Genomic DNA, 10842 nt, shown 5'->3' with positions numbered 1-10842 from the left:
AGCTATATTGGAGGTAGGGCTGTGGACCCAGAAGGACATCTCTGGCCTCTGTTGCAATAGGGCTCCTGCCTGCTGTCAGGAGAACAGATCCCAGGGTAAAGGGCAGAAGTAGATCAGCAGCAAGGAGGCCACTGCAGTCCCTGAAAAACAGGGATGACAAAGACAATTTCTCTCCCCTGGGCTTACCACTACATTAACTATGTTCTTTCATCAGTTCTGAGATACATATTTTTCACATCTTATTTGTGAAATTGAAATGTGTCTAAAAGCCAGAATGCTGTCCAATAGCATTTAGCAGTGGTTACAGAGCATGTGGTGTATGCAGGTATAAACTCTGTCCTACCGCTCATGTCATCTCAGTCATGTAACGTGCATTTTGGATATGTGCTTGCAGTTTGATTAGCTTTCCACAACGTCTTCCAAACTATTCTGCCTGAGACAGTGGGGTTGTAGTTCAACAGCAGAGTGCTTGTTCATTCCCCAGCACCACCAAAACGCTTCTGTTTGAGTTATCATACACGGTATTGGGATTTAGTAGGGTATTTTCAAACAAAGCTTGGGTTTCTTATAGTTGATCTAAAACAGAGTCACCAAAACTACTTTAAATAAAAGTCTGCTTTGTAACTGGTTATGGTACTCACCATGATCAAAGGCAGAACTATAGGGCATAAGTATGACCAAAGTACACTTTTACCTCTGAGGGAAGACACTGATGCTGTATCTTCCCATAAAGTACCAACCTACATAAGGGTTTCAGCACAGCAGACAGAGCTGAGTTACAGCAGGCTTGTGGCCTGTGAACAAAAGTCGGGACCACCATGACCTGAATGGTTCAGCTGAGATTGGAATTCTCAAAGCCCTCAGAAAGAATGTCAGAATTTCAGGGTGATGAGGCCAATAGACACTTTTTCGGGAGCCCAGAGAGCATCAGAAACTAAACTAGCAGAGAAGAGGTGACAGCCTGGGGGAATGTCTGGAGAGGGAGTTGTCATCTTCAGAGCAAGTGAAGGAATGGCATCGAGCTGGGTAAAAAAGCCTAGGATGCTATCTCCTTGTCAGACCCAAGCAGAGTAGCTGGGTTTAGACGGGCACATTTTAGAAAATCATCAAATTTGTTCCCTCTCTTTCCTTTTATATATGCCTGATGAAACAAATATGCTATATTTTAAAAAATGAACAGAGGCAAGGCAGGACAGTGTCGTAGACAAAAAAGGGTACCGTGAGCTATGAAGTAGAGGGTGAATTCTAGATCATGTGGAAGACTACATGACAGCTTGCTAATGTATCTTTTCTGAGTGAGAATAAGGCTGTCCAAACTGACCTGGTTTCTCATGAGAGCAGCTGAAAATGGGTAGTCATTCACTGAAGTTGGGTGCAGTCGGGGCTAGCAGTGTAAGGCCCATACCAACTCAATACTGCTTCCTGCCTTTATGTATCTGCCTGTTAAGAACAGTTGTTTTTCTACGTTTTCAATTAGTTTTGTAAGAACAAGAACAGAAGCTGAAACATGGCAGAATCGAAACAGAAGACAAAACTTAAAATATTTCCTTTCTCATTACACCATGTGGCTATCTCCATGGCTGACAGGAAAGAAGGCGTAGGGAGGAGGAGCAGGAGCTGGGGTTGATCGGTGGAATGTGGTGAGCATCTAAAAGATTCAGTCATCTAGACATCCACAAGCACACATGCAATGGGCAGTTCAGCAAGGATGGGGCCTGGGTAGCAGAGTGGGACATCACTGCATGGAAAGCCTCCACATAACCAACACTGAAACTCCCAGGAAGAAGAAGCTCAGTAAACATGAAGCCTAGTGGCCTCATGAGAGCATGAGAAGTCCTCCACAACAGAGTATAACAAGCCCCAGTTCAATGACATGGAGACAGAGGAGTCACCGGTTCTAGTAACCCTGCAGTGAACGAGCAGACAATGTTCAACCCAGACTCTCAGCTCTACCTACTCTGTGTGGCTTCTCAAGCAAAGAACTTAATTCTTCCTCATAAGATAGTATGCTGTAGACCAAATAAATGGTCACTGCAGACTTTCAAGCAGTGTATGTGGCTAGATATGAAGTCCCTCTATGGTTAAATACTGAGAGTCCATTAGGTCACCAGAGCATGAGTAAGGAGCACAAGTGCTAGTCAGGTCATTCGTCACTGCAGGCTGGTCACAGGCTCATGGGGATGAGCCGGGGATGAAACCAAGGATGCTTTCATGACTAACAGTTTATGAACAAAGAGATAACAATCCAGTGAGACTCCAGAAGTCTCAGTACAAAACCAAATCCGAATGAAATAATACATGGATAAAATTACATTAATTAAAACAGTATCTTTTAAAGCAATGACCTAGAACAAAACTTATCAGGACAACCTAAAATCTTAGAATGAAACACAGCATCTTGGGGAATTCTGGCCCAGCAAACATAGATGGAAGGGATTGATTTCTCCATAAATACTCTGAGTCAGTAGACAGCTGTGTAGAAATGAAGATTCCCACCATGCTGCATACGCTAAAACAAATGATAAGAACCTGAAATTTTGTAAATGTTACAAAACTATAAATAAAACTTAAGGCAAAAGAATTCGTTCTGAAACAAGAGAGGTTTCTTTTACCACAGAGAACTCAGAGGAGGTAAACACATAAAGGAAAATATTGAAAATGTAAATGAGCAAAGCCCTTTAACTTCTGTCTATAAAAAGAGACCATAAGGTATAAAAGCAAATGACAACCTGGGGGAATATTGATAGAACCCGGCAGGCAATGCACTGAGGTCCACAGAGCTCTATGAAACTAACGAGATACAACAGTAGCATTGCAAAAATCAGTGAGGGAAATAAAACCTCTTCAAAGTCTATATCTTACATATGGCATCCGAGGGAGAAGTTTAAAGCTTTTTAAATAAAATAAAAAAGGATTTAAGAGCATGTGGTCTGAAGAGAGCTGCAGCAGATAATCACTGGCTCTAGGACGGCTATGGAAGCTGAGTGCTCTGCTCAGCAGCCAGCCCTCAAAAACAGTTGTGCAAGGAAAGAGCCAAAGGGAAACACTGAAGACAGGCACAGTGGCCTGGGGGAAAAGAACCAAGCCTCAGGCACCTCACCTTCCACAAACAGCGGATCCTCCTGGCTCTTGCTGCCTAGAATCATTTCGCACCACAGCTAAGAGACCAGGAAAATGATAAGGCCTGTCTCTACATTTCTCAGAGTAACAACCTTTCCCAAAATGCTGGGAAAAAATAAATGAAGAAAAACTGTGAATTTCAATAGCTTTGCTGGGAAAGGCTCCACATCATCTGCTAGGCTATTCCCTTGCTGTTTTTAACCACACTCCTCGCACCAGTCCCTTCCCTCCATGTGCAGTCATTACAGACTATGGCTTTACATGACCTTGACTCAGATTTCAGAGTCAAATTTAAGACCACTTGTACCCTTTCAAAGTCTCTATCAACACCTTCCTAACGCTGTTATCACAACTCAGGAGACAATGAGACTACCATGGCTCTGGGGCTTGATGGCATTCATGAAAGCAGGCTTTAGCAAGAAACAGGCTATCACATAAAGGAACACAGCACCTGAAAAAACACTCAGGTAATGCAAATCAGCAAGACCACTGTTTGAGAAGGTGAAACCTTCCTATGTAGCTACAGGACACTAACAATTTTCTTATCCCTATGTGGTGGCCTATGTTACTAGGTTTATCTCTTTGTTTAGCGATTGAACCTAAAATCTCATCCTTACGAGGCAAGTACTCTACCCCTGAGCACACCCAACCCTACATATTTTTCATCTTTTTTGTTTGTTTGTTTGTTTGTTTGTTTGTTTTTCTTTTTCTTTTTTTGTTTTTTCGAGACAGGGTTTCTCTCTGTAGCCCTGGCTGTCCTGGAACTCATTCTGTAGACCAGGCTGGCCTCGAACTCAGAAATCCGCCTGCCTCTGCCTCCCAAGTGCTGGGATTAAAGGCGTGTGCAACCACCACCCAGCCATATTTTTCATCTTGATTATGGATGTTTTTCTTTTTTAAGAAAGTACTGTTCAATACACATGGCTGCGGCCTTGGTTCAATATGCCCCAAGTCCCCAACTCTACCCCCAATAAGTCAAAACCAAGCACTCAGCCTTTCCCACTACGCCCCTCAAGCTCAGTCTGATTCTTGACGAGGAACCAGTTAGCACACATCCAGTAGGACTTACTCTCAGGACATATGCCCCACAGAAGCTGGATATGAGAGGCATATCATCTCCTAAGCTCCTGAATTGGAATCGCCACGGAACTTCCTTTAATCTGTTCAGTAAACTCTAATTCCTATATCTAATTATGCTTCAATAACAATATATTAAGAAATTTTATTAGCCTTGTAACATGGAGTATTCACAAGTACCTCCCACCAATGGGGGTTTCTAATTAAATCAAAACTTTGGAAGATCTTGTAGAGTTTGGCTGCCTGTGTTTCCCTCCATGGAGCCCATACCAGAAGGTGTTATGGATGCTCTGTGCCTATCCAGCAGATCTCTGACCCTTGACCCCCAGGCTTCTGAGGTTCCCTACATCCAGACACTTACCTTCAAATGCATACCCGCTCTTGTGTTATCTCACCTAGATGATGACCTCTTGAAACAATAACTGATCCTTATGACCTTGTTGTGCCTAGAACCCACCTTCATGGCTCACACACACACAGTAATTCAGACTGTCCATATTTTAGGCTAAGCTCTAACAGTAAGAACCCTGAGGTAGCTTTGACGTAAAAACATGAACTCAAAAAATCAGCCCAGGTGCCACCACAGTTGTCCTTACAATCTCAAGGTAAGATGGATAGAAACTTCCAGAACCAAACATCAACAGTTTACTTCCTCCAGCAGTCTACTTTCCCTGCTTACAATACATGCTCACATATCTCAAAAGGGTTTATGCAGAGCATGTTGAAGGGAGGCACTGGTTAGCCCTGGTCAGAGGTTGGAGAGACAGAGGATAGGACTGAATGCTCTTTCAGAGTGCATATCCTACAAAGTATAGTGCTTTCCTGCTACACGGGTTTGGACAGTCTCTGTTGGCCTTGGCATACCAGCTTCCAGTCATACATTTACAGGTCACTGGGGCTTAGGAACTCACCATCAGACGTGTGAAGGAGCTTATGACTTTTCAATGTCCCTTTGGATTTGAATTTCTTGCCACACATGTCACAGAGGTGGGTCTTCTCAGTGCTGTGACGATTCATATGAGCTTTGAGGTTGCTCTTGCTACGAGTTGCATACTCACACAGAGAACATTTGAAGGGCTTCACACCTACCAAGGAGAAATGTATAGCTGTACATTTACACATGCCTGTGCACACATGGGCGGGAATCCAGGGGGACAGTCACATCACAGAAAACATCCATCTGAACAAAGCAATGCACATACTTACTCCCAACATGTCCCACACTTCCCATATCTGGCCTGTCTCATGTGGCTTCACCCTACAGAAATACTGCAGAGTCAAGGTCCCCAAGCCTGTGCTTTTGGGCCTTTCTAGTTGCCTGTCAACATTCTACAATCCTCCAGCTCCCTCCTGCTGAAATGCTCTTGCATATCACAGTGAGTTGGTCACCTCTGCTCTCCCTACAGTCTGGTAACTCCCTGAAGACAGACACCCTGCTCAACTTACAAAGCAGTCATTAAATCCAACTGAACTGAGTTAAACTAAATAAAATTAGAGGCCACATCATTCTTTGCAAAGAATCAATGAGATTGGGCACTTGGAGTCAAGTCTGGAAGAATATTCCCATTCATAATGTAAACAGAGTCACACAACACTGGGTGTTCTGCATGCTGATGATTCACACTGAACTATTCCCAAGCTATTGTGACTACTCCGCTTGCCTTGCTTTCACCCACCCAGCCAGTGTGAGACCAGCTATCATGGTTCATCTCAAATGCATTTCTTAACCTCTTTGAACTGTGAGAATCTCTCAGCACCTGCCTGCCATGTGAATGAAGTTCCTCACGTGAGATCAACACCTATGACTGTGGACAGTCTCCAGGACTTATCTTTATGTAGTCCCTTCTTGTTAGTCTTGATGTTTATCTCTTACATTTTCCTACTGTTGCTCTTACCCCATGTTTTGGGGGAGTGAGCTGGAAGAAAAATTACTTACAGTGCAATGCAGTGATTAGCTCCAAAGACTCCCAAATACTGTAATGTAAGTAGGCTTTTCTTTATCCGTTATAATTCCATCATTATAGAGAAATTCATAGACAAGTGAAAAAGAACAGGCCATAACACTCCAACATAAAACTGCAGCCTTTCATTTTCTAAATCTTTATCAGAATTCAGGTCTTTGAAATAAGCGATTTCTTCCAAAAGCTCAATATGGAATATTAACACCCCGTCGCCTGTGAAAGCATAGTGTTGGCTATACATTAAGCCTGGACACTCACTGAGTCTTCTTCTGAGGAATGTAGGAGACCATCTCACAGATGCCTGCAGCAAATCTCAAGGCAGTTTATAGTTGTGTTTCATGGGGAAGTGACTGGAAGATGGAATATGTGTCCCATCCTGCACCACATACATGGTGAGGGAAAAACGCAGCACGCCCTCCCACTCTAGACCTCTGTCTGCCATGCAAGCATTATCACCCAGGGGAACAGATTTACGACCCTCAGGCTCCCATCTCCCTGATCTTCCACCAGTGTCAGGTCCTTGGTTCTGTCTCTGACCACTCTCAGACGATTCCCATGAGCACCATTCCAAATCAATCTCCACACAAAGGCTTCTGCCTCCTTTTCTATTGAGAAAACTCCTAGCAATGAACTTCTCTAATGTCTGCAGGAAATTACACATGGGTGCTCATCTCACCACCACTATCGACTCACTCGCCCTTTCTTGCCTCCACACGGGAGGTATCGTTTTCTCTTAATTCGAGTCAGTAAAGATGTAAGGAACAAGGCTTTAGAATCATGCAGCATGGGTCCAAATCCCAGTTCCCATTACTTGTTGGCTGTGCAACATGGACGTTTCTTACCTTTCTGTGCCTCGTGTTCCTCACTAGTAAACTAACCTGGCTTTCAAGTCTCTGAAACTTGCACTAACTAGGGTATCTCGTGGAAGCCAAAAGTGCACTGCCTGGGCCCACAGTGCTTAGTAAGTGCTGGCAAACAAGAAAGCACCATACAGTCTCTACATTGTGCCTCAGTTCCGCTGCCTTCTCCCTTCACCAATATGGGAGTCTCTCTTCCCACCAGCTCCTCCCCTGGGCCCTACCACTGATACTATATTATGCAAAATACTTGGCCGTTCATCTTCTTCTGACCTTATGGTCCTGCCTAGAGTGGTCAGGCTCCGGAGAGACAGGAAGGAAGTAGTACACAGGACTAGGAGGCCATTTTGCTGCTTGTACCTTCCTCATGCCCAGGAGGGCAACATTCTCCTCAAGCAGCAAAGAATGAGGTCGATGTCAGAAGACCCTTGACTTCCAACTTTTGAGAATCTTGGCAAGTAGCTGTCTAATACTTCCATCCCTGGTCAAGCCCCCAGAGCACAGCAGCCTCTATGCTGCTCTAGACTGCCACATTTCCACTCAAGCCTTCCACTTTCCAATCCTCTCTCCACACTATAAACAGTGATGCTCCACACTGCCAAAACATCAAGCCTCCCGATGCCCTCTTTACTGCCCGTCCTTCATAGTTCCACTGTGCTTCTCTGCTGGTTACACATAGAGCATAGGAGTGGGCACTGCAGCGGCCCAGAGAACACATGGGCTTTCTTGTTCTCAGGACGCTAGTTAACCAGTAAGCAAATACAGTTATAGCAGAGCTTGAAAGTGGGGAACACCTCTATTAACCATGACTGCAACTACACGTTGAAGTCTTGGTCTTAATCTCTGATCTCAATTTGCTGGGAGTTATATAAAAAATCACAACAGCGGGGCATGGAAAGGTAAATTTCCTCCTTGTATACTCCCAAAATAATACACACAGCACAAAATTAAATAGATGTTCCAGAGAGAAAGACAACTCACCCTCATGAGCCCAGATGTGCCTCTGAAGGTCTGAACCATTCTTCATGAAATAGAAATCACAATACGGACACTTCATGGCTCGCTTTCCAATGAGCCCTTTGAGCTGGACTCTTCTCCCAAGAACCTCAGAAATGGTATTCATGGAGACCTCTGTCAGAAAAGCAGAGTAGTAATCAGAGAAGACAAGACATTTTGCTCTTCAGAGGTAAATAAACTTCAGTGGAGCACCTGCGTATCTAAGAAATGTCCATCAGGTGCCTCCTTGGTGTCATGAGACAGCATTTTTACTGAAAAAGCTAAACTTGAATCTGATCAAGCTGTGATCTAAGAACTTGTTAACCTACAATATGAAGAACGAAGAAAACATTGCAAAGCAATGACCAGACAAATGTGACACACAGGCTTTTCATAGGAAAATGAACTCAGTGTCTCCAAGAAGTCACTCGTGTGGAAAACAGATAGCAAACTGGGGACTCTACAAAGAATGTAAGTAGCACAATCACTAAAATACTGCAGCTTGATTTGAACAAACTGAACAAAAAAGTCTTAGATCAATTTGGGATATTTTAAATGGCCATGCATAATATCCTAAGATGCACTAAGAATCATGGTTAGCACTGCTTTTTATAGTTCACAGACAGGTCATGCTAAGCAAAAACATTATTTATTGGAGATGACCTATAAAGTCTTTCATAGGAAAATTAAATAAGATAAATTTTATAACATTCCATAAAAAAAGTTCATGGGTGGATACATGCAAAGAGCTTGGAAAATGTAGAAAAGGCATGTGGAAGCTGACGTTTGGACACACGGGATTCCTTGTATAATTCCGTATTCATGATGCAAAGGTCAGTGCTCTTAAATGCTGTTGTCAGCTTACACTGGAGTTACAGAGAACAAAGGACACAAGCCATGCATTCCCACACTGACAAAGGTTCAAGGCTCTGTGTGTCTCCAGCTAAAACTCTCAGAGCCCTTTGCTCTTCACAGAGAAGTCCACTCTCTTCTATCGAGGGCACATACAGATTCGTAAACAAGAAGAGACAGGCATCAAAAAGGAGGTGTAGTTTGCTTGCTACTTACTTAAGTAACACAGAGTACCCAGGTCCACTCTACCTGCTCTACTTAATATGACAATGGAGTCTGACAATAAGGTCCACCTCAAAGATCACATGGTGGTAAAACTGACATCACCTCGAGGGCTGTTGGTCAGCATACCTACCACAGTATAGGGTGGAGCAAGGCCAACACTGGGCTTCCCCAAGGCAGAACATCTCAAATATTGAATTCATTCAATCCTCCCTCTTCATTCGAAGCTCATACCACTTACTACAGTACTATGTTTTAAAATAAACATAAGTATTTAAAAAATAATCTTTTTAAATTCATAACCTTACCTGGATGATTAGTCTTGATATGTGACTTTATCAATCGGTCTTCTGAAAAAGATTTTTCACACACAGGACAAGAATAACTCCTTTTGTCCTTAACAGAAAAAGAAGAAAAAAAAAAAGAAAACAATTAACTATCTTAAGTCTAGGTTCTGTAGAAAAATAACTTTTATCATCACTATCATCACAGCGAAACACAATCATCATCACCACGACTACCAACATACACCATTACCACTATCATCAAACACTGCCACCACTCCTACCACCATCATCACCATGATCAAACACCATCACCAAAACCACCAACATCATCACGAACACCAACACCTCGACCATCGTCAACACAGTTTCATCCACTCTTAACACTGTCAACACAACCGTCACCATGGCTATTACCTCAATCATCATCAATGCTATTGCCCCTTCAACAACCAGAAGCAAAAGCTTCGTCAAAACCAGACATCCAGCACATCCTTCCAACCACATAATATACAGCCACCTAGCCCTACACAGCCTTCGGAAGATTTTGATGAGAGAACTCTAAGGAGATAGACAGGACAGTCAAGATGCTCTACCACACATCACAGGGCTGCTCAATGGCCCAACAGTATATCATGTCCTCAGCACTCAAAACCTTGCTCATACTGAGCTTACATATATGACTAAGATTCACTCAAGTACTGGTTAAAAAATTTTCTAATTCATGTTTACATTATAGATTCAGAGATGGAGGCCTAGAGAGATGAACACAAGACCAAGCCAGTCAACATTCTAGCAAGAAGAGAGGGGAGAATGAATGCAGGTGGCCCCACCCCTAACTGATGAGCTATTTAAAGCTGATGGCTTCATTAAAAGACAGTGAGGAAATCTGGGAGGGGTTAGAGAGAGGACTCTGAGGTGCGTAAGATCAAAATATATAATGAAATATAAAGGTTTCTACTATGAAACACACACACACACACACAAGATCTTGCTATGAGCTGTCTGGCCAGCCAGTGACACTAACTTCCCATGACAGCATAGCCTTGAGATTTCTCAGTGTGCTCCTGTTACCCACCCCCCACATACACACACACACACACACACACACACACACACACACACACACACATACTGTCCTTGACACTGGGTTCACATTGCCATTTTAGAGAAATTCATGAGATCCCTCTGGCATTCTGGCGCCCTCCCACCTCCGTCCCAGCCGCCCTTGTCATCAGAGCTGATAGAAGCATTCAGAAAGCTTTGAAAGAGTTTACACTGATCTCTCCTGAGTCCTTGCTGTTTGATTTCTCTTCTTTTAATCCCTGATAGTCTGAAAGCAATTTATCTTAGAGCTTATCAGGGGTCCCATTTCTTGATGTCTTTGAAGATTGTCAGGAAACAGAGAGTGGGAGAGGGGGCTGGGAGAAGGGCAGACTCTTAGGATTCATTTACTTCTTTTTCAAAAACTCA

At 43.3% G+C, this 10842-nt stretch overlaps 1 protein-coding gene across 3 annotated transcripts in view; it reads right to left on the bottom strand.

Moving 5' to 3' along the window:
* The window catches only part of Zfat (zinc finger and AT-hook domain containing), a 180356-nt gene that overhangs the window by 82769 nt on the left and 86745 nt on the right, over positions 1 to 10842 (bottom strand). For all 3 annotated transcript variants that reach the window (XM_028773252.1, XM_028773253.1, XM_028773254.1), the window contains exons 8-10: positions 9394 to 9481; positions 7997 to 8146; positions 5109 to 5282 (exon numbers count right to left, since the gene is read on the bottom strand). In XM_028773252.1, the coding sequence (XP_028629085.1) occupies positions 5109 to 5282; positions 7997 to 8146; positions 9394 to 9481 (412 nt within the window). The remainder of the gene's footprint in view (positions 1 to 5108; positions 5283 to 7996; positions 8147 to 9393; positions 9482 to 10842) is intronic.

This window comes from Grammomys surdaster, unplaced genomic scaffold, assembly GCF_004785775.1.
Source record: "Grammomys surdaster isolate TR1022 unplaced genomic scaffold, NIH_TR_1.0 224, whole genome shotgun sequence".
NCBI classification, from domain to species: Eukaryota; Metazoa; Chordata; class Mammalia; order Rodentia; family Muridae; genus Grammomys; species Grammomys surdaster.
This window is presented reverse-complemented; position numbering and strand designations above follow the sequence as displayed.